This window comes from Pseudorasbora parva, chromosome 2 (genome assembly GCF_024679245.1).
Source record: "Pseudorasbora parva isolate DD20220531a chromosome 2, ASM2467924v1, whole genome shotgun sequence".
In the NCBI taxonomy this organism is placed as follows: domain Eukaryota; kingdom Metazoa; phylum Chordata; class Actinopteri; order Cypriniformes; family Gobionidae; genus Pseudorasbora; species Pseudorasbora parva.
Genome location: NC_090173.1, coordinates 23798185 through 23823613, shown reverse-complemented (window position 1 = coordinate 23823613; position 25429 = coordinate 23798185). Strand labels below are relative to the sequence as shown.

The 25429-nt window shown below is 38.1% G+C and overlaps 1 protein-coding gene across 1 annotated transcript in view; it reads left to right on the top strand.

The window, feature by feature from the left end:
• Positions 1–25429, top strand: part of crhr1 (corticotropin releasing hormone receptor 1) — a 234512-nt gene that overhangs the window by 46697 nt on the left and 162386 nt on the right. The window contains exon 2 of the mRNA XM_067412726.1: positions 6166–6253. Coding sequence (XP_067268827.1) covers positions 6166–6253 — 88 coding nt within the window. The remainder of the gene's footprint in view (positions 1–6165; positions 6254–25429) is intronic.

Here is a 25429-nt window from a genome sequence, read left to right as displayed (position 1 = left end):
TGCTCACCTATGCTGCATTTATTTAATTATAAATAGAGCAAAACGAATACTGTGCAATTAGTGTGTTAATAATAATAATAATATTAATACATTTTAAAATGTCATTTATTCCAGTGATGTTGAATTTTCAGCATCATTACTCCAGTTTTCAGTGCCACATGATCCTTCAGAGATCATTAGGTTTGGTGTGAAACATTTAATTTCATTATCATTGTTTGAAACAGTATTAATAATATTTTTGTGGAAACCACAATAATGTTTCAAGCATCTTTGATGAAAGTCTTAGCCAAGTCTTTGATGAAAGCCAAAGCCTTTGCTTTGTTTCACTGTTTATTGTAAATGTAATCCATTTTTATAAATGAAATATCCAGCACACTGACCTGGCTTTTGTAAACATGGATTGAGCCAAATAGCTGCCTGCCACCCTCTTGAACTCTGTGTGGCAGCAATGAAAGACTTCTGGTTATTGTTTGTTAGACATGCTTTTTGGTTATACACACACAGCAGCACAGTATTGGACACTTCCTTTCCAACAGCACCTTCAGTCTGTCGGATTGAATCTGAAAAAGTTCAATATCAAGAGCAACTGCAGGGTGAAACTAGACAGAGGAGAAAAAGGCAAGACAGAATCAGAAAGAAAGAGATGGATACCGTTTAGTGTAGTTTGGACATAACTAGTTAAAATGTGGCTTCTTTATCCTCTCAGAATGTAAGGAGGATTAGATGTTTGATTCTCTTCCCAAAATAGACCTGCCTCTGAGAAACATGCAGGCAATGCTGGATAGAATTTGATCTTCTCTAAGCTGCTCAACAATGGCTTCTAAAGAGTCAGTCTTATAAAGTTCTGCTAGAATACAGATCAGTTCTTGATCAGTTCTTGGGGTGGGAGTTGAAATTGCATTTCCTTTACATCCCAAATCACAATGGGGGAGATGGAAAGCAGCAGTTAAGAGTCATTAGGTACATTTACTACAAAATGTACTAAGATGCCATCTTTCATATATAATTCCCTCATAAATAGTTTATATACTGTGCCAGAGAATGGGGGATTCTGTCACATCTCATTCCTGGTTTAACCAAGCATCTTACAGCTTATTCCCAACATACATCCCCAGAGACTGCTGAATTTTAGGATGTTACACGGGTTTTAGTTTTACTATGTTACATCTAGAATTGTGTGTGTGTGTGTGTGTGTGTGTGTGTGTGTGTGTGTGTGTGTGTGTGTGTGTGTGTGTGTGTGTGCGTGCGCGCGCGTGTGTGTCAATAGTGCATTTTGTCACATGACCTGTGGATGATATTTCATGCCTGGTAATTAAATCCCATCACACAAAGCTTACAATTGACTATTATTTCTGTTATCTAGATTTCATGTATGAATAATTTGCCGTTAGGTCTTTTTCTGGGAATAATTATTGTTCTCATGACTGTTCAAACTTGTGATAAACAAGCACAAGCCTCTGAGATGCTTGGCAAGTCTGTGGTATTATTTATTTATTTATTTATTTTAAACAACGATAAGCAAACAGTATAGCAGTTGAAATGGGAATCGTCATCATCATCATCATCATCATCATAATGGCCACTTGAGTAATATTAATAATAATTATATGAATTAAAATAAAAAGGTTTCTGGTCAAAAAAGGGGTACTTGAGCCTTGCTCGTAGAGCTTTTGTGGAATATATAACAAAAAAGGTTGAGATGAACTGGTTTAGGCAATTATAAAGCATGTATTTAATCTGTTCAGATGGTCTTATAATCATTGAACCAAGAGAACTTTCTGCCCCTGCACTTATCAGGAGAATGAAGCCTGTGGCTCCTCGAGTAATGGCTGTTTAGTTTCATCTAATTTCTACCTTCCCTCAAGCTTATCTGCCTATTTCAGATAGCTGCAGAGCTGTTTCATCCTTGCTTTGTTAAATGACCTAGGTTTCTTCTAAAGATTTATTGCTCTTCTCAGGCAGTTAGTATTCTTTTCTTGTCCGGAATACTTCGGGGACGGCTGTACATGTTTGATGATAGGGGTGCTTTCGGCTCTACTTTGCAGCTTCAAGTCCAATCTGAAGAGTTCCATAAGAGAAAAAAAATGAGGCAAAGGCCATAAGGTGAGAGAGAGAGAGAGTAAAAATTGGGATTTAGTAGTCACACACCTACAGCTTGTGGAGAAGGTACACTGGAACACTATTGTTCATTTCTGGGCTTGATGTCTTTTTATTAGTTCTGTTCTATCTTGTCTATATACTGTACTCTTAAAAATAAAGGTTCTTAAATGGTTCTTTGGCAGGGTGTATGGTTTTTGGAAGAACCTTTCATATCCAACAAAACTTTTCATTACACAAAAGGTTCTTTGTAGTGAAAAAAGGTTCTTTAGACCAGGGTTTCTCAACCTTTTGCCTACTGGGACCCACTTTTTTTTTTTTTTGCCAGTCATACGACCCACTAAGGCTGGAAATAAATAACATACATTTTAGACCTAGGCTAGTTTATAAAAGTGAAGCTGTTCATGGTTTGTTAATGTTAGTTCACTGTGCATTAACTAATGTTAACAAGATTTTAATAATGCATTAGTAAATATTGAAAGTGCAGTTCATTATTAGTTCATGTTATGAACCATATTGTAAAGTTTTACCATTAATTTCACGAAAACATTTTTTTTTTTTAATAATTAGGCAGACTATGAGGCAAACTGATTTATTTATTTTTACTCACATTAATATGACATTTGAGGCTGCCGCTCTGAAACTATGATATCCAGACGGGGTGGAATTGGGGAAAGGGCCGCTCGTAGTGTTTCACTCAAACTAGCTGTTGTCAGTCTATTTCTGCTTTTTGTTTTCATTGCAGTCACTGTTGAAAATCCCGACTCACAAAGATAGGTGATGCTGAATGGCAAGAGAAACTTCATTGCGCGATCTGAGAGTTCTGGAAATTCGTGTCTGGTTTGATTCCAGAAGGTATTCTGGCATCTCGAGCATGCTGTCGTTACCAAGAAACGGGGTAAAACGCGTGCGTAAAGAGAGTAGGACCTTGTTTAATAAAAGCCGTTCGCGAAACAGTATTGTGATAGGACAGTTTAGAATTAGCGTTAGAAAGTTACGGCAATAATGATTCAACATACGAAATTCGAAAATAGGAGAATGCATAGAAAGTCTCGCGACCCCCTATAGAATAATCCACGACCCACTAGTGGTTAAGAAACACTGCTTTAGACTATAAAATGGTTAGAAAAAAAAGGTTCATTAAAGGAGCTTTCACAAAACAGTTCTTTGGGGAACCAAAAATGGTTCTTCTATGGCATCACTGTGAAAACCCAATTTTGGTTCTTCCTGGCACCTTTATTTTTAAGGGTGTAAGGAGAAGCATCAGAGAGATGTTTAAGAGCTTCCCTGTGGAGACTGTTTTTTTTTTTTTGATAATGAACAGTAATGTGTGTTTTGCACTGTTCTTACTTTTGAAGCAGATCAAGGATGTTTAAGTACTCTGGGCTTTGAGAGCAAGACCAAAATACACTGGTATTCTTCTTGCTAAAAAGATCATTTTGGGCTTCGAGCCACATTTCATTATCACTCTTGCCTTGTGACTTGGTCCTCTATCATGCTGGAAAAACGCATGCATGGCTCAACAGCAAATTGCTCCTGGATCAACTTGAAAAGTTGCTTAACATGCTGATGGTAACAAAACTGTCTTACTCTTATAAATGCTTCATAAAAGTGAAGGATCGTTACTGGAAGTTGCAGTATTATGAACAGCTGAAGTACCTACAGGCGACTAAAAGATGTAGTAAATTAGTAGCGTCGCAACTTTTAATTAGTTACTCCTCTGCTGGTCATGTCACCATGAAGATCTCTAGCTGTTTGTCAAGCTATTGTGTGTGTGTGTCCTGTATGGTTTGAAACCCTCATGGGTAATCCTGTCCAGTACATGGGTTATACAATGGCCCTACAGTGGTGGTGGCTGAGGGTGATGAAGTGAAACTGTTCCAAGTGACAGGAAAGTCTGAAGGCACAACTGTCCCTTGACACAAAACCAGCCTTCAGCACCATAGCGGAACAACCGTGCCAGGATGAAGTCTGTGAAAGAGACAGCAAATGGATTGGGAACACACGCAAAAAAAAATGTCATGAGCATTTGGGATGTTTCTGATGGAAGGACCTGAGGAAAAGGCAGTTCAAGGCTTCAAGAAGATTACTGCCGAGTGAGCCAGTAGCTGACCAGCAAGATGAGTGTTAGTCTGCCAGCTCATAAAACACACCAGGGGCTGTATTTCTTCCATTTTCCCCTCCTCAATCCCTCCGCTTTTCATCCGCTAGCTCGAGTATGTGCTGCAGACGGTCTTTAGAGCTGTCAACACTGAACTCTGTAAACCTGAGGTCAGGGACCAGTAGACAGCAGAAGGCAGTCTGTTCACCTCATGCCACTGGGAACCTGCAGTCATTTTTAAACAGCTAGTAAAATTTTTAGCACTAAGCTGAAAGACCTCACTCTGCAAGACAATGCTGATTTCCATTGACATAATGCGCTTGTGGTGACAGTATAAATTTTCATGGTGACATTATGGGACATAGAAGGATCATCCAGCAGGGCATGAAAGCTTTTTGTGGTCATGTGACCATGTGGGGGCCTTTGTAAACTTTATGACAAAAGCCCTCTGAGAATGGAAGCACATTGTCTTGGATTCAGTCATTGGCTGCTGTCCCTTTCTATTTTAAGAAGGTGATATCACTTCATTCATCCCTATTTTGTGTGTGTGTGTGTGTGTGTGTGTGTGTGTGTGTGTGTGTGCGTGTGTGTGTGTGTGTGTGTGTGTGTGTGTGTGTGTGTGTGTGTGTGTGCTGCTAAGGATATCTGCTTTACTGTACACCACTGTATCCAGGTCTGTGAATTAGAGACGGCCTGCTTATGCAGTCACATAACAACAGACAAACATGGGCAGAACCTCTCCGTCTCTCTTGCTGTTCAAAGAGCCATTAGTCTTAAAGCTGTCGTTTAAGTAAAATATATCTAATGGATTCCGCTTTAAAAATATTAAATTGCATTTAGTTCAGTTACAGGGAATCCCTTATCCAGCGTGATATAGGGGCACAAGGGTAACATCTGTGACTTTCCGTCTCGTTTCCTGAATGTAATGTTGAAATGAAAGCTCTTTTCTCTCGCACATTAAATCTTTTAAATCTTGGAGCTTAAATCTTTTAAATTGATGTTGAAAAGAATTTAGTATGAGATAAATGAAATACAGAGGCGGACAGTAGTGGAGTATTTTTACTTTCTACTCAGATACATTTTTCAAGTATTTATCTGTTTTTCTTTGGAAAACTTTTACTTCACTATATTCCAAAGCATAATATATAATGTCATACTTTTTACTGCACTACATTTCATAAATAAATGTGTTGTTTTTTAACCGTTAACTCTTAATAACATTAAACATATAGTCATTTTTTTACTAAAGTAAAATAAAATTACTTGGAAAGTAAAATTACTCCACTACTGTCCGCTTCTGATGAAATAACAGGAAAACAAAGCATGAAAAAAAAAATAGTGCTGCATTGTTTATAAGAATGAGAAATATCCCTTTAAAAAACACATATGAAATAAGTAACTGCCACAAAAATTGTGTATGAAAATGTTTGAAAATTGTGATTTTTGAAATGTGATATTTTAAAGTGCATGTAATAAGTCAATATTATTATTATTATTATTATTATTATTATTATTATTATTATTATTATTATTATTATTATTATTATTATTATTATATTTTAAGGAACACCAAGATATTTTTATCCGTGTTTTTAATACAGTATACAAGTTCTATTGGTAGCACCTTATTTGACAAAAACAGAAATGCAAATTAATCACATTTAATACAAAAATAAGATCAAATATCAAATGAAAAAAAAATATTGTGATAATGTTTTTGTCCATATCACCCAGCTGCAAAAGAAAAGTTTCATGTCTTCAATGTCAGTCTGTTCCTCACACATACAGTGACTTTAGAAGCACAACTGTTTACCCGAGCTCACCTGAATTATCATATGACAGATGTTGAACTGCTTTACTATTACATTTTATGCTGTCTTTTGCTAGATGTCCAGATGGATGCTAAAGCCACACTTTTGTTTCCCCCCCACAAATTTAACTTTTTGTTTTTTGCTCCACCGTTGCAGGTGTTAACCATCTGGATTACGCTAATCTCCAGGGTAACAGCTGACCTGACCTGTGATGCTCTGCTCCTACTCTCCACAAATCTTACAGGTAAGTCTCCATAACTGATCTGAAAGCAATTTTGCCTGGTGGTATGTAAGAGCTAAGGTTTGGGGAAGTGTGGTCATAGATCAGTTCTGTGAGTCAACTTAATAGCCTCTGGTGTTAATGGTCTCCCGTTTGAGGTATTGATAAAGTGTCATGCTGGCTGATGAGATTTGTGGTTAAGCAGCATATCACCAGTACATCTGAAAACGGATTCTGTTGACCTAGAGAACCTTTACTGAACACATATCCAGGAGATGTTGGTCTTTATTCATGTCGTTTCAAACCTGTAAAGCTCTCTCTGTGTGTGTGTGTGTGTGTGTGTGTGTGTGTGCTGAACTGTGCCACTATTTATCTGAAGAACACGGACTCGAGAGCGCTGTTGTTCAGAAAAGTAACCAGCGTATTCATTTCAGCCAATTGTATTGTATTTAGTTCAATAAAACACATGTACTGTAAGCCGTGACAGTGTTAATGATTTACCTGAACGAGAGTGAGCTTGCAGTGCATCGTTCTCGCACTGCAGAGAATGTGCTCGGTGAAAAAAAACACACTTTTCTTTCGACCTGGAGTCTTAAAAACAGTTAAGCAGCAAATATGGTAGTTTATGTAGGCTATAACTGCTCTTGTTTCAGAGTAATGTTATAGTTTACCCTTTCCTTTCCTTTCTATAAAAGGTTCTGGTAATAGAAGAATATCCTATAATTTTCCGAGCTGAAAACTTCCTTTTTAGTTAAGAAAAGCTTTTGAGACCAGGCGAGAAAATGAGAGCTCTCAAATATATTGATTAATGATGGAAAAGAACTAGGAAACGCCGCCTCTACAAATAAATGCATGCGCCTGCTTCTGTAGCCCCGCCCACCGACTCGTGGAGCTAAATGAGCAATAAACATGCCGAAGATAGCAAGATAATCGTCTGTAAACAAGACACAGGTCGACAATTGAGATTAAAACACAAGTGCCTTCTATATTGGATCCAACAGGAATGGTGCAACACACCATTGTTATATGTGATAGTATTGCATAATTACAGATCATATTGATTATGTGTACGTGTCTAACTTAACATACTTTAGCACGCTGTCAAAGGCTGGAGAATCCTTTATTTGTTGGTTCATTGCATTTCGGGATCAGACTCGGATATGTATGGGCCAGGGGCAGGGCTCGCAAAGCCCAACTTTGCGATCCGGGCTATGCGTTTTCCAGACGGGCTACCAAAACTTAATCCCGTCGTCAGGCAGGTGAATTTTGAATAGTGAAATAACATAAATTTCTTGATCTGCGTTGTTCACTCTCTTGACTTGATATTTGAAGAGTACGCGCCAGCACGAGTGTTTGCGGATCACGCAAATATATCCACCAATCGCCAGATACTAAATGTATTGGGAAATGAGCTCTGACGAGGACAGTTAATGATTATGTAAAACATCTGCTCAAACTGAACCCTTCCAATTTCCAAAATATAACAAAATATTTAATTTTTATTTTATAATCTTCTGTAATTGTTGCTCTAGGACTTTTATATATTTTCGTGACAGGTAGAGATCTATCCATGTTAGATATAGATCCGGGTCCCGAATATGTAAGAATGATTACCGAAACAGTCATGCATTTAAGGGTTAAATAAATAAATAAAAAGTTTCGATTTACAAGTAGGTAAACCAATTAATTATTAAGAAAAAGGTAGATCAAGAATCAATTTGGAAGCACGTGAAAATGCATAATCTCATGCTAGCTTTCTTTATGATTAATTTACTCCTTGCATCATACGCAATTTATAAAATCAAAAATGCAACATTGTTTAATGTTTAGAAATAATAATAAAAAAAATACTTTACCTATCTTACGTGGTTGAATTTCACATGAACTCTAATTACATGTTGCAGGACTTGCAAGTTACAGCAAACAATTAACCAGACTATTTAAATGTTGAGTAAGCAATCTCATTGGCTGTGGATTTAGCAAAGGCCAATGTGCCATGCGGTAATGATGTGATTGCTTGTAATGGGATTTGTGACATTTACATTTCAGTGCAGACAAAACGTCACGTGCAACAAACATACTGTTATTGCTCAGAAAAGGCAATATAAGGAGATGAAAGTTGTGGTGACTGGAAAAGCCTAAGACTTACTGGGTTTATTTTGGTTTTCAGTTGAATCAGAGGGGTAAATAAAACACTAATGCAGGAATGTTAGAATACACCACAGATCTGTTTGCGTTCAGATTTTAAACAGTAATATGCTGCATAAACTGTGTTTTCATGTTGCTTTGTACACGGAACAGAGGAAATTGCCTCACAGTTGCTTATTTATAGCTGTGTTCTCCATTATGTTTTATTTAAGGATCCACTCTTTAGAATAAAATAAAAATAGGCACAAAATAAGACAACAGATGACATTAAGCCAGAGTGAAGAGCAATAAAACCTAATGCAGAAAGCACGCCCTACATAATTTGATCTCGGTACAACTTTTGATTGCAGACCACACCAATGGCAATTGACAGTAGCAAAACAAAAACTGTAATTTAATAATTGGCATTGGAGGAATTAGTTAAAATGTTATTTAAAAAAAAAAAAAAAAAAATTGACAACTGCTTGTATTTGGCACAGAGGCTACTCTCTTCTTTGAAACTGAAATAAACCATGTCCTTGTACACACTGCAACATTTTGTGATTGACTGTCGCATGTAAATATGTTGTGATTTGCTTCAATTATTGTTCCTGTTCCCGGAGTACAGGTGTCCCTCCTGAATAATAACAGTATTTTGCTGTAAATTTATTTAAATATGCTTACCTTTGCTGTAAGAATTTAATTCAAGAAAATTTGGTTCAGTCAGTGCCAAAGCTGTTAGGTTTGGCACAAGGTTTTATTTCTGTTTGCGGGTGGGTTTAGCACATGTTTAGTTCTTTTTGTGTGCGTGTTTCTGTTAGTTTCCAAGGTTCTCCATTGCTTTATTTTCAGTCAGACCTGTTCAGTTCAGTTGTCTGTTATGTTTTTCTTAGCTATTCTGTTCCTGCCTCAAGTTTGATTCTGAGTATTTTGTTTCTTTTTGGGACCCACTTTATATTAAGTGGCCTTAACTACTATGTACTAAAATTTTAATTAATCATTTGATACAATGCACTTATTATGTACATACATGTTTTTACATTGTACTTACATTGTTAAATACCTGCATGTAATTATGTCTGTAATTAATTTCTGTAGTTACATTTGTAATTACACAGTTGGCACTTCCCTTACATCTAACCCTACCCTTAAACTCACCCATACCACCACACCTGTCCTTAACTCTATCCGTACCCCTCCTCAATATCAGCAAAAGTGCTTTGCAATACAATTTGAACACAGTAAGTACATTGTACTTATTTTTGGATGTAAGTACATGGTACTTAAGGCCACCTAATATAAAGTGGGGTCTCTTTTTGAGTTCTATTAAATACAATGGCTGCATTTAGCTCCATTTATCCTCGTTTTTGCAACCCAATCATGACAAACGCAAATTGGGTAATTTATTAAATGACACCAAATAAACAATTTCTATTGTGAAAAAATATATATATAATTGTAGTGAAAAACAAGTGATTGCCAGTTATATCAATGGTTGCACAGTGTATAAAACAGGAATAGGCACTTAAAAGAAGAGTGACTTTACAGATCTCATCTAAAACTTGTGAGATTGCCAGGGTCTTTTTCTTCTTAGAGAAAAAAAAATCATGAAAATCAGCAACAGCCACTTTTAATTACTGTTGCTATCTTGGAGAATCAATTGAGATTTTTTTTTTCTTTCTTCACTGTGGATATGAACAGTCGGTGGCAGACCTATTTAGACTCTCTTTACCTCAATTATTGTAGATCTTGACTTCTTGCAGTAGTGGGGACTTTGCTGAAAAATGGGTCCTGCTAGATATACATAACAGTTCAGGTTTAACCAATCTGGTGTGAAATCTGGCAAGTGTGCCAGCCTTAAATCTTCATAGAGTTAAATTTCTCACATACTGATGGTAGTATGACTTTCCTCTTAAATACAGAGCATACAGATTAATGGAGTCAATAGTGCACTGGTAATTATTTGCAGCTGTTGTCAAATATCTGATTTATCTTACAGTTGTATTTCTTTGTGCAGCATTAACGTGACAATGGAATTGTGAGTGATTTCAGATCAAATTTCCCAGGGTGAAACTAAACAGCTCACCATTTAACACATAATTAATCTGTCCTGAATGCCTGCAAAACCAGAACCTTACACTGGCCGACTCGACCAAGTGATGATATAATTACACAAGTCTTAAAGAATTCAACAACTAATCTCTAGCACAGCTGCGGTAACAAAGCCTGCTGGTGCCAGCGCAACAATTGCGAACTCACTAGGAGTCAATGTTGTTTAGTTTTACTTATATATATATATACTTATTGTATATATATTTTTACTTATATATATATATACTTATATATATATATATATATATATATATATATATATATATATATATATATATATATATATATATATATATATATATATATATATATATATATATATATATTAGAGGTGGGCATAGATTATTTTTTTAATCTAGATTATAATGGTTTATCTGAATTCTGCCGAATGTGTCCTCTCACATACAGATTGCTCACGGTTGGGTTTGTATCATGGCTTTAGGTTCACGGTTTCGGTACATTTCTGTATTTACTATGTTCAGGGAAAAAAGGACTACTGTCTAAAGAAAATAAAAAAAAATAAGAACAAATAACTTTAAGACCTTTAAGACCTAATGCAGGGATATGCGTCATCTTTCTCGACTGTGTAAAGTTCACTTAAGGCATATTTAGATTATGTCTGCTTGGATACTCATCAAGATGGACATGTTGACATACTTTTTGTGTGAGTTTGTCCATTCAAGTGCAAGACTTGAAAATAACGAAATTTTTGCTTGCTGAGAGACGTTTGCGTGCTCTCGGATGAGTGCACGGAGATAAATCTTCTCTCAGCGAGCACAATTTCTCATTCTCATCTTCTGGCTCTACACGCAGGTGATGATGGTGAAACGACTGGTCATATTCAAACATACGGCAGCACTCGCATGCATTGAACAGTTTACAAAGAGAGACCGTTTTGCCCACTTTTTTCTTTTATTATCGCTGTTGTAGTGTATCACTGAGAAGCCAGCACGTGTATCCATCAAGAGAAACATACGCATTATTTTCAAGTTACAATCCATATTAAAGATGCGTCATCAAATGTGAGATGAACCGCAGTGACAAAGAAAGGTGATTTAAGCAATTTTGAGTGTGGTATGGTTGTTGGTACCAGACGGGCCAGTCTGAGTATTTCACAATCTGCTCAGTTACTGGGATTTGCATGCACAACCATTTCTAGGGTTTACAAAGAATGGTGTGAAAAGGGAAAAACATCCAGCATGCGGCAGTCCTGTGGGCGAAAATGCCTTATTGATGCTAGAGGTCAGAGGAGAATGGGCCGAATGATTCAAGCTGATAGAAGAGCAACTTTGACTGAAATAACCACTCGTTACAACCGAGGTATGCAGCAAAGCATTCGTGAAGCCAAAACATGCACAACCTTGAGGCGGATCGGCTACAACAGCGGAAGACCCCACCGGGTACCACTCATCTCCACTACAAATAGGAAAAAGAGGATACAATTTGCACAAGCTCACCAAAATTGGACAGTTAAAGACTGTAAAAATGTTGCCTGGTCTGATGAGTCTCGATTTCTGTTGAGACATTTAGATGGTAGAGTCAGAATTTGGCATAAACAGAATGAGAACATGGATCCATCATGCCATGTTACCACTGTGCAGGCTGGTGGTGGTGGTGTAATGGTGTGGGGGATGTTTTCTTAGTGCCAATTAGGCATTGTTTAAATGCCACGGCCTACCTGAGCATTGTTTCTGACCATGTCTATCCCTTTATGACCACCGTGTACCCATCCTCTGATTGCTACTTCCAGCAGGATAATGCACCATGTCACAAAGCTCAAACCATTCCAAATTGGTTTCTTGAACATGACAATGAGTTAAATGTACTAAAATGGCCCCCACAGTCACCAGATCTCAACCCTATAGAGCATCTTTGGGATGTGGTGGAACGGGAGCTTCGTGCCCTGGATGTGCATCCCACAAATCTCCATCAAATGCAATATGCTCTCCTATCAATATGGGCCAGCATTTCTAAAGAATGCTTTCAGCACCTTGTTGAATCAATGCCACGTAGAATTAAGGCAATTCTGAAGACGAAAGGGGGTCAAACACAGTATTAGTATGGTGTTCCTAATATATATAAACTCAAACTGGCTACCTGAGCTGAAGAATGAAAGTTTTGATGGATGTGCTATGTCTGCCAGTCTTAATTCAATATTGCATGTTCTGCATTGCACGGAAGAAAAAACAGGCCAGGGATGCGGCTGTCTAGGGATTGCTGGTCCCCGTGGGGACAATTATGAAATGCCAAGTAATACCTTCTACCCATCTGTCATACTCAGTATCGACGAAAAGAGACAGATGAAGTTGAATGTTACTTCCTCTCCTAGTTGCTATCTGAACAAGATAGAAAGGTCTCTTGATTATCTGAGTCTAAGTGTCATACAGTCACAAAAAACGTGGACCTTCACTCTCAAAGACAATTGATTTTCAAATGATGCCAACAGAGGAGGGATAGGCATGTTGTTTGTATTCTGTACCAGAAACCATATCATTGGCTTTGATATCTTATTGCATCTGTGTTTTTGAGGTTATTTAGTAAAATTAGTTTGTAAAGTTAGAGTTATGTATACCATCTAGTTCTTTGATTATCTGTAAACACTTCACAGAGAACAACACTCACGCTGATGGTCCCTCTCTGGCAGAGTCAGCGCTTTGAGCAAAAAAGAACTGTGTTTTAAGGTGAAATGGGCTAATCAAGTGTTTCTGACTAACTGGATTTATCTGCTTTGTGTGTCTGTGGTTACCTTAGTGATATTAATTGAGAGTCTTGGTGAAGAGAAGTTGAACTTTGAACACTGCTTGCTGTTTTAGATGGGGCGGTTTGTGTTAGTATCGGGATATGTCAAGATATGTCAAATCATATTAAATATTGCATTAAATGTTTTATTTAATCACAAAATATGTTAATTAATCAAATGAATTGCAATTAATTTTATGTTTAAATGTTAGCAAACAGTAAGTAAACAAGAAAAATATTGTTTGTTTTATTTTTTGTTTATTTTATTGTGAAAATACATAATTTAGCCTATTTTTATGACTTTTATGATCAGAATGACACTTTCATCTAAATGAATGAATGAGTGTCATTGAATGAATGAATCTCATGAGATTATTTAAATGCCTTCACATTTATGCATTTAAAATACACCTTATTCTTAGCAAGTGCAGTCAGCTATGCATACTAAATGAGCTAGGCTTGTTTTAAAGTAAATCAACTTCTGAACATTTACGTTTAGCCTTTTCTGTGAACACTCATTATTCACTTTCTGATTTACACACAAACAGATAAGCACAAATACATCTGCACACAAACATTTCTTTCTGTTCACACTGTGAGCTGTGGGTGTCCTCAGCATCATTCTGGCACTGATATCGCATGTAGTTTGACCTCAAACATAAACAAAATAGTGGGGGCTGAACATCTTGTTTTCGGGTTTTCAGTACAAAACTACAATGGCCGGGAGAGCTCAATGCACTGCAAATAGAAAAAAAAAAAAAAAAAAACACCAGCAAATAAAGAAAACATCTTCATCTGTTTGACAACACATGCGCTGCAAAAGTTAACAACACATGCAAATACAGAAACGTGCTGCAAATAGGCCTGCTCATAATGCACATACGATCAGAATGTTAAGGTAAACAATAAAAACATTCAGGTGCACACCAGAGAAGAATTAACATTGAACAATACCAGTCAGTGATCCCCACTGCATGAAAAGTGGGATTTTCGTCCCCGTAAACGGCCGGAAATCTCCCTGATTTTCGACAATTAACGTCAGTTTACAGCCTGTGAACGTCGCATTCGTCTGTGCCACATATTGACGGAAACGAACCATGACGTATGTGGAGCTTGCGGAGGCATGCTGGCGCCGGCGCTAATGGCTCTAATTAGCATATGAATAGCAGCTCTGGGCGGCGCCTTGCAGGAATGGCTTGAATTTCCTCACTCACTATTGGTTGAAACTACTACATTGAAACAAGAAATATCACTCGTGATTGGTTGGCAGATCTGTTACTATTGGTCAACCTGGGTGACGCCGCTTATTAGCAGGAGACCGCAATGATTGGTAAAAGTTGCGGTGATTGGTCAAAATTGCGAGTCGCACTGAATTCACGGGGACTGATTGCAAATGACACACAATAAATAATCTAGAATACTTTCATCAAATATATAAATTCAAGCTTAAGTTTAAGATTTTACAATTAGGCTATACTGAGCCTGATCTATCTAAGAGATTTTCTTAGAAGGAAGTTCATACCTTTTAGAAAAATGTCACATGGGTTAAAACTCCTGCTACCCTGATTTGCATTTGTATAGCTCACAGCATGTTCATTTACATGTTAAAGCCTCCCCTGGAGTTAAGGGAAGGGGGGTCTTGGGGGGGACAACTGCCAAGCAAGGCCCACGTCAATTTCTGACAATTCACGGCAGTTTTCGGTGTCGCCTGCAAACTGCCGTGTACAGTCGTAAACCTGATCTTCCACGACAATCTACAGTGCCGCTTATTGACGAAAATCCCACTTTTCATGCAGTGCCCAGCCAGGTATGTTACTCGATTAATTAATAAATAATCTTTTTTTATTATTATTAATTTACTTGATTTTATGTCTCAAATCCAAGTCAATTAATCACTGCAGTGAAAACTAAAAATAATTTAACCTTAACTTTGAAAGGAACTTTGCTGCTGTACCATGGGTGCAGCAGGCACAATGATATTTCACAGCACCTGAATATAGACTAACTTCCGTTAGTATAACAAAGTGACAACCTGCTTGCACAGAGAGTGTGCTGGGGACTATTTTCAGGTGTTGTGTAATATCATTGCGCCACTGCACTCATAGTACGGCAACAAAAGTTCCTTGATTATTACCAATTGTGGAATGTACTTTACTTAAGTACATTTTTCACGTATCTGTACTTTACTTAAGTAGAATAAATAGTGCATACTTTTTACTTTTACTTCGTTACATTTTGCAGCAAATATTTTACTTTCTACTCCAATACATTTCTACAACGTTTCGTTACATTTTCGTTACATTTTCTGATCAGTTTCAGGGCTCGAGATTAAGGCTTGTTCGGTTAATGAATGGATAATAATAGGCTAATGTATGAACTGACGGTTGAGCTGTTGACAATAGCGCAGCCTCTCAAGGAGAAATAGAAACAAACCAACGCCGCTCGCAGAGAGAAAATCAGAAACATGCTGCAGTAAATATTCAAAATGTGAAGGTTTTTATATTTTATAACGTGTATAATACAGTTAAAAACGTCACATGACACGGCCAAGAGTGCTGTTTTCCTGAATACCATCACGACTGAAAATGTGACACTGATTTCATGACAGTTCCATAAACAATTAATTAAAATTTGTCACTAAAATTTTAGATGCAATATAAACTGCTTTTGTTCTATTAGAGCAGCGAACATATTTCCAAGATTAGATCATATTTCAATGACCTGTTCGTAAACGACTGCCTCATTCATGAACGAATCAGCCGTTTGAACGAACCGACTCAATGACTCACTCATTAAGACCTGCCGCCACCTACTGGTGGTTTAGTTTCATGTTTAAACATTCTTTCCAACGTTTCTTATTGTATTAAAAATATATAGTTAAAACAATCTCATAACATTATTTAATGCAGTTGTAATTTGTCAGTGTAAATTATTTAATTTAACAACCATATAGCGTTATTCTAATTTAATTTATTGATCAAATTTAAGAATATAAAAGGAAAGCTAAAGCATATCCTATATTTAAGATTAATCCTCATAAATATGAAGATTTAAATACATCAAAGCTGATGAAAATGTTACTTCTGAATATTGATATTTAACTCTGCAGATCACCCTGATATTGTGAGTCAGAATGTAAACTGCAACAGATGATATGCACCATTAGCCTACATTAACCCAAAACTAACTTAATTAAAACGCCACAGCCCATACTGTTTTCTTCTTTTTAATTATTAGAATATAGACATTAAGATAATAAATTGTTATACAAGTACTTTTACTTTTAATACTAAAAGTACATTTAAAATCATGTACTTTTTTCTTTTACTTAAGTAGAATTGTCGTTGTACTACTTCTACTTTTACTTAGGTAAATATGGCTCTGGTTATTTGTACTTTTACTTAAGTACTGAGATTCAGTACTTCCTCCACCACTGATTATTACGCAGGAATGAGAGATCTCTTTTTTTTCAAGAGATCTCAGTAACATTTCGCACTGTGCTCAGATTATTCTCCTTAACCAGAGACACTCACACTTTCACGTTTATCTCCTCTAAAGATTCATAAGAGATCTCAGTAACACCACTCACTGTGCTCAGATTATTCTCCTTAAGCAGAGACACTCACGCTTTCACATTTATCTCCTCTAACACTTCATAAGAGATCTCAGTAACACCACTCACTGTGCTCAGATTATTCTCCTTAACCAGAGACACTCACGCTTTCACATTTATCTCCTCTAACACTTCATAAGAGATCTCAGTAACACCACTCACTGTGCTCAGATTATTCTCCTTAAGCAGAGACACTCACGCTTTCACATTTATCTCCTCTAACACTTCATAAGAGATCTCAGTAACACCACTCACTGTGCTCAGATTATTCTCCTTAACCAGAGACACTCACGCTTTCACATTTATCTCCTCTAAAGATTCATAAGAGATCTCAGTAACACCACTCACTGGGCTCAGATTATTCTCCTTAAGCAGAGACACTCACGCTTTCACATTAATCTCCTCTAACACTTCATAAGAGATCTCAGTAACACCACTCACTGTGCTCAGATTATTCTCCTTAAGCAGAGACACTCACGCTTTCACATTAATCTCCTCTAACACTTCATAAGAGATCTCAGTAACACCACTCACTGTGCTCAGATTATTCTCCTTAAGCAGAGACACTCACACTTTCACGTTTATCTCCTCTAAAGATTCATAAGAGATCTCAGTAACACCACTCACTGGGCTCAGATTATTCTCCTTAAGCAGAGACACTCACACTTTCACGTTTATCTCCTCTAAAGATTCATAAGAGATCTCAGTAACACCACTCACTGGGCTCAGATTATTCTCCTTAAGCAGAGAGACTGATTGCTCATATTCGTCTCCTCTAAAGTTTCAGAAGAGATCTTAACAACATCACACACACATCACGAAGCACTGGTACACTATAGTATTACATTTGTTATAAAGAAATAATTAATCTAGACTAAACACCATACACGTGTCTGATCATTGTTTGGAATAAGCACTGCATATTAATTTATGGTCACTGAAGATCAATTTTAATGAATATAACCCTTGATATTCTGAAAAACATAATGCTTTTTGAATGATAGATTCAGTATTTACAATTAGAACACATTTAAAATGTAACAAATGTATCCTAAAATAAAATTTAAGACATCTGGGGTTGGTTGAAAAACTTCTTAGACTAGTCTTAAAAGGTATTCAAGAATTATTTTTTCCCCCCAAGCCTGATACTAACTTATTTAAGTCGGTTACATAAAAAGGTGATTTAATGCCCTTTGGTTAACTACTACTTAGCATAGTTGCATAGTAACTTAGGAACTTATTTGACAAAGTTTATGCAGCTGGCACCAGAAGGCAAAGCTGATACCTAAATGAGACATATAAGAGATAATAAGCCCTTAGTATCCCGAGCTTAGGGAAAGCTCTGTCAGAGCCATAGCCTTGTGGACAGCACATCAACAATGAGGAACAGCAGCACCCCAGACAGCACGAGTTCAAGTCCCAGCTAAAGGTATACTTACCTGCTCCTGTTCCCTTGTCGCCTCTCCCATATTTTTTCGGTCGCATATCGTACGGTCCTGTCCATTAAAGGTGAAAAACCCCAATGTCACAAAAAAAACAAAAAATTCTCAGATATTTCTCATGTCTCAGTTGTGTCTACTCTAAGGAATTTTAGGAGAAACATCTGATAAACAGCTGACACTTATTCAGGAAACATAGAAGAATCACAACTATGTCTCCTGAGCTTAGAAAAAGCAACCAATGAGCAAATAGTTTTTCCTCTGGGCAAGTACCCATTAAAACACTATTATCTTTGAGAGCAGATTATAATAAGAAAAAAAATGTCTTATGTCTTGATGTCTTAAAGGGGTGATGAATTGAGAAATCAACTTTCCCTTAAACTTTTGATTTATAAAAGGTCATGGTAATATAAGAATATCCTCTAAGTTTCAGAGCTGTAAACTTCCTTGTTAGTCAAAGAAAAGCTTTTATAGACACCAGGCCCAGAAAACGATCGTGTTTGCGTCTTGACATCATCGCGTGACGAAACAAGCCTATACAAGCCTATAACGTCTAATTCAGTAGCCCCGCCCACCGACTCATAGAGCTGTTCCGATCGAGCCAGCCAGCAGCAATAAGCATGCTAAAGAAGATAGCAAGATATTGCATTTTTCCCGGTTGTGGAAGAACACAGTCGTTGCAAAAGCTTCCCTCGGATCCTAATATTAGGAATGTGTGGTTGAACTTTATTTTTAATGAAGTTCCAGCTCACGTTGGGAAGACATTGTTCACATGTTTGCCTCAGTCTAAGGCCGATACTGGATTTGCAGACATTTTAAGATTCAAACACAATGCTGTGCCTTCTATATTGGATACGACAGGAAGGCTGCAACACACGAATGTGAGTAAAACATGTTTTTTATATGTGATTTGCATTGTTATAGATCGCTTTGATTATGTGTGTCTAACCGAACATACCTTAGCACACTGTCAAAGGCTGGAGAATTTTTGATTTGTTAGTTCATTGCTATTCAGGATCAGACACGAACATGTATGGGTCAGTACTCGCAAAGCACAACGTCCCGGGGCTATATGTTTTCCAGACGGACTACTGAAACGTAAGCACATCGGCAGTCCGGTAAATCTTAAATAATGAAATAACATTCCTTTCTTGATCTATGTTGTTCACTCTCTAGACTTGATGGTGTGTGTGTGTGTGTGTGTGTGTGTGTGTGTGTGTGCGTGCGTGCGTGCGTGCGTGCGTGCGTGCGTGCGCGTGTGCGTGCGTGTGCGTCTCTTAATGTGGCTCACGCTTATATCCACGATCGGGCAGGCCAAGTAATACAAAATGAATAACAACGAAGCAGCAGTCGCTTATTGTGGTGCCAAATAAACAAACTTCATTTGTAGGGTGGAATCTCATTTTCAAATTAATATGTTTACAGCACGATACTGAGAATATGTTGTTTTGCACATCCGTTTATGTGATTATAAAGAAACTGAGAGCAGAGCTTCTCATAGCCATTATGAATTATTAAGCACAGATATCCCTGTCCACTCACCTGTTATATCCGGGCAAGAGGATGAGCAGATACGGTGAAATGCTAGCTTGGGTAATTAACTCCAGTGTGTGTGTGTTTTGTTCCAGCTGAACTGTCCGTCGTTTTTGTGGGGTAGAAGATTAATAGATGTGTGCTTGTTTTATCTTGCTGAACAGCAGACAGGAGGGTGACTAGAGAAACAAATTTAACCATGAATTGATAGGCAAAAGAGCACAACCCTGCTGAAAAAAATGAATTCCATGCTGGTCCAGGCTGGTTTATGCTGGTTAATATAACTGCAGGGCTAGCATAGTCATGCTGTTCTCGAGCAAACTAGAGAGGGTTGAGTGTGAGTAGGGCAGCTCTCAAGCAGTGTTTTGGGGACAAGAATTGTTTTTGCTTGCATATTTCTATTTTTAAAGGGTTAGTTCACCCAAAAATGACATTTATACTCACCCTAATGTCGTTCCACACCTGTAAGACCTCAGTTCATCATCAGAACACAGTTTAAGATATTTTATATTTTAGTCCCAGAGCATATGCAGTCAATACTGTCCATGTCCAGAAAGGGAATAAAAACATCATCAAAGTAGTCCATATGTGACATCAGTTGGTTGATTAGAATCTCTTGAAGCATCGGAAATATATTTTGGTCCAAAAAATATCAAAAACTTCTCTTCTGTGTTCCTCCAAAAAGATTCAAACGGTTCATGAATCAGTGGATCCTCTGCTGGGGATCAGAAAACAAACATCGCATGTTGGGGACCAGCGAACCAGAAACCAGCATCCCATGTTGGGGGCCATCAAACCAGCAACCAGCATCCCATGTTGAGCACCAGCAACTGGTTTCCTATGCTGGGGATCAGTAAACCAGCATCCTGTGTTGGGGACCTGCAAACCTGCAACCAGCATCTCATGTAGGGGACCAGCAAACCAGCAACCGGCATCTCATGTTGAGGACCATCAAACCAGCAGCCCATGCTGGGACCAACAAACCAGCATCCCATGTTGAGCACCAGCAACCGCCATCCTATGCTGGGGATCAGCAAACCAGCATCCCTTGTTGGGGACCTGCAAACCTGCGACCAGCATCCTTTGTTGGGGACCTGCAAACCAACAACCGGCATCCCATGTTGAGGACCATCAAACAAACAACCGGCATCCCATGCTGGGACCAACGAACAAGCAACAGGCATCCCATGCTGGGACCAACGAACAAGCAACCGGCATCCCATGCTGGGACCAGTGAACCAGCAACCAGCATCCCATGTTGAGGACCATCAAACCAACAACCAGCATCCCATGTTGAGGACCATCAAACCAACTACCAGCATCCCATGCTGGGACCAGCGAGCCAGCAACCGGCATCCCATGTTGAAGACCATCAAACCAACAACCAGCATCCCATGTTGAGGACCATCAAATCAGCAACCATCTTGCCATGTTGAGGACCATCAAACCAACAATCGGCATCCCATGTTGAGGACCATCAAACCAACAACCGGCATCCAATATTGAGGACTATCAATCAGCAAACATCTTGCCATGTTGAGGACCATCAAACCAACAACCGGCATCCCATGCTGGGACCAGCGAACCAGCAACCGGCATCCCATGTTGAGGACCATCAAACCAATAACCAGCATCCCATGTTGAGGACCTTCAAATCAGCAACCATCTTACCATGTTGAGGACCATCAAATCAGCAACCATCTTCACATGTTGAGGACCATCAAACTAGCAACCGGCATCCCATGTTGGGGACCATTAAACCAGCAAATCGGCCGGCACCATTGATGTGACACTCGCTATTTTGTAGTAAACACTTTATAAATATTTTCTAAACAGTCTTACGTCTATGACATTTTATGTTACAGCCACATTAATATTTCTTTTCATGTTTTAAATATTCACAGAAATTAACAGAATAAACTTCAACCTCACAATCGGCTGGATCCGTTGCTCTTAGAAACAAACAGCTGTTCTTAGGTAAATTATTCCAGGATTATTCCTCAACGCATCTGAAAATGACATAAAGCACATGCAGTCTTTTAATGTGTTTATTTGAGTTGATGTGGGTGCTGACTCTGCTCTAAAGAGTTTACTAAGCTAGTCACATCCAAAGCAGTGTCTAAAGCCCTTGCATTCGTACTATTCTCAATTAAAGTTTGGATGCGTGTCTCAACATCTTCTCCCTGCATTCATCACATGTGAAGCCCTTTTCGTTGACAGAGAAGGTTATACTAAACATGTGACAAGCAGTGCAAGTGACAATAACAGAAGATGACATGGCTTACCGTGTTTGTTGATTAATCCAACTAACCAGAATTGTTTGATACACTCATAAAAGGTAGTAATTTAAATTAAAAGCTAGCGATGTCAGATTTATTGTGATATGCAATATTAGACAATATATGATAATTAATAAATTATATCTAGCAGTATTAACAACAAGCAATTATATCAAATAGAGATTCAAAAGCAAAGCTGTACAGAGGCTGTTTATGGTGTAAAATTGAACATTTTCTAGTGACTGATCACATCTAAATTTTTCTGTCGGCCAAATTGAAATTCTGTGAATTGATAAAAAATATCAGTTGGGCGAATTAAAGTCGGTGAATTAATGCAATTTCATTCACAGAAATTAAATTTGGCCAACTGAAAATTTTTGATTTGATCAGTCTCTTGAAATTTTTCAATTGGAGACCTGAATTGTTTTTTACATTGTAGATACAAAATATCTTAATGAAACATGATCTTTACTACAGTTTTTGTAACACTTTAGATTACGGCCCGGAAAGTATCCATTCATCCATCCATTATCTTCCGCTTATCCGGGGGCGGGTCGCAGGGGCAACAGTCTAAGCAGAGACGCCCAGACTTCCTTCTCCCTAGCCACTTCCTCCAGCTCCTCCGGGGGAACCCCGAGGCGTTCCCAGGCCAGCCGGGAGACATAATCCCTCCAGCGTGTGTGGGGTCTTCCCCGGGGCCTCCTCCCGGTGGGACGTGCCCGAAACACCTCCCTGGGAAAGCGTCCAGGAGGCATCCGAAATAGATGCCCGAGCCACCTCAGCTGGCTCCTCTCGATGTGAAGGAGCAACAGCTCTACTCTGAGCTCCTCCTGAGTGACCGAGCTTCTCACCCTATCTCTAAGGGAGCGCCCAGCCACCCTGCGGAGAAAGCTCATTTCAGCCGCCTGTATCCGGGATCTAGTCCTTTCGGTCATGACCCACAGCTCATGACCATAGGTGAGAGTAGGAACGTAGATTGACCGGTAAATCGAGAGCCTCGCCTTACGGCTCAGCTCCTTCTTCACCACGACAGAATATTACATATTGTTGCCTTATACCTACACGTACTTGCTTTGTAGTTACACTATAATTACCGAAAGTTATGCTGTAAATTCACTTCAATTATGCAGTACTTTCCGGGCCGTAATCTAAAGTGTTATGCTAATGATTTTTGGCATAAAAGAAAAATCAATTGCAATGTATTATTGTCTATTGCCACATATATACATGTGCAACTTATGACTGGTTATGTGTTCAAGTGTCACATTTATTCATTTACATTTTTACAATTATTAATTTTGCAGACCAGGAGAACACGGGCTGAAACAATTATGCTGAATTCGGAAATGTATACTAGCATACTACTCTTACAATTTTTGCAATTGAAATATATGGTAAAAGTAGAATGAGTAAGTATAATTGTATGTGGTTCTGAATTCAGAATTAGTGTAATAGAATGAATCAGTTGTAAATGATTCAATGACTCACTCGTAAATACTTATTGACACCTTCTAGTTTAATGATGTAACCTGCAGAAAGAATATTGAAAGATTAGATTAGATTAGATTAGATTAGATTAGATTAGATTAGATTAGATTAGATTAGATTAGATTAGATTACAAATAGCCCAACCTGCAAGATCAACTTTTCGTATACGCTGTTTTATTTACATAGGGACATCTGCAGGCTTTGATCCTTTGTCAGTGAGAAACCAAGAAGTATGTGTTGTAAATTAAATCTGAAGGCAGTTTGTGTTGCGATGAAAGAACAAGAGAATGTGGGAGTGTTTGTAAATGTCACACTTTCAGTAAGGATTGTCATCATCCAACAGTCATCGAGCAATATAAGACTTTGCAAGTCATTAAACCTATTCATTGAGAAATGTTCTGTAAGGGTGGATCGCCTACAGTGGTTCTGACTGCAGGGTTGCCGAACGACTAAAGAAACGTTATCAGCGTGATGGTAGAAAACTGTACATTTCTTGTCTATAACCACCCACTGCAACTTATACCAACGACGGAAATAAGCGCAGTTACAATAGCAAAATATGTGGGAGAGCGTTGCTTTAATGTGACTATATTGTATTGCAATAGGGAGCACTTCAAAGTCAATACCAAACCAAAACTAGTTAGCAAATCATTTATAATTGAAAGAATTTAATGACAAAATCCGGTTATGGTTACACTTAAAATAGTTACAAAATAGATGAATGCGATGATAAAACTTATACCATTAATCGTACCCAGCATATATAGAATGTTACCTGAGAAATAGGGAGAGATAGGGAGAGATAGAGAGAGATAGAAAGAGAGAGAAAAAGAGAAGAGCCAAAGAAGGCCCTAGAAGAGACAGCCAGAGAAAAAGACAGCGTCAGAGGAAAGAGACCTCCAGAGAAAAAGAGAAAGACCTTCAGAGGAAGAAGACCCAGAGAAAAGGAAGACCTCGAGCAACAGTTGCAATCTTCTTTTATACATCCCTTGACCATGTGACTGAAACCCTGAGACATTCAAACTGACCAGTCAGACCAGACTTCCCCCACTGTACTACAGGTGTGGCACCATTTGGCCTACAGGCCCTCAACATCTCTTTGTCTTTAGGAATCCCAAACAGCCCCACTGATAAGAGAGAGGGGGGTGAAACACAGTAAAACAAATGTCTTTGTTCAAAGAAAAATATCAAAATATCTTTGATTATTTTGGATTCTTTCAGTCCTCCCATGGCATCTTTGGCCACGCTCATAAAGTGTCCAGAGGTGACACAGAACACAAAGACATTCTTCCAGTTGTGTGTAGATGTCATCTTCAGACTTGTCGCCCAGAAATGTTTCAAAAGCAGTTTGCCAGTTCGGTCTTTGTTCTCATTGCAGTCCTGCAAAGGGAAGGCTCCATCAAATGGTGTTGCATCCTTCTTTGATATGCAAAACGTCCATTGAATACCTCACACCTCGAGAGAACAGTCACTGAAGGTTAGAGCAAACGCTTGTCCCTCTTCCTGAGGACACAGGATGTGATCTTGTCCAGCAGGTATCCTGTGATTAAAAGAACATATAGCACAACAAAGAGCAAAAGCATACATGGCATTTGTCATTGGTCAGAAGTTTGATATGGTCAGATTCAAATGGTCTCTGGCAATAAGCCATTAAATCGATATACTTAATAAAGTGGTCAAGGTTGAGAATAAAAGAAGATCTCACAAGCTCTTACATTGTTTCTGGAAACATTAAAAATAATTTACATTATAACAAAACAACAATCATTGCTGGTTTTAAACCCTTTTTTCATGAAGAGTATCAACAAAGTATTCAGTGTAACCAAATACAGAGATTCAATTGAATGGATGTCCTAAAACATTGTTGCAA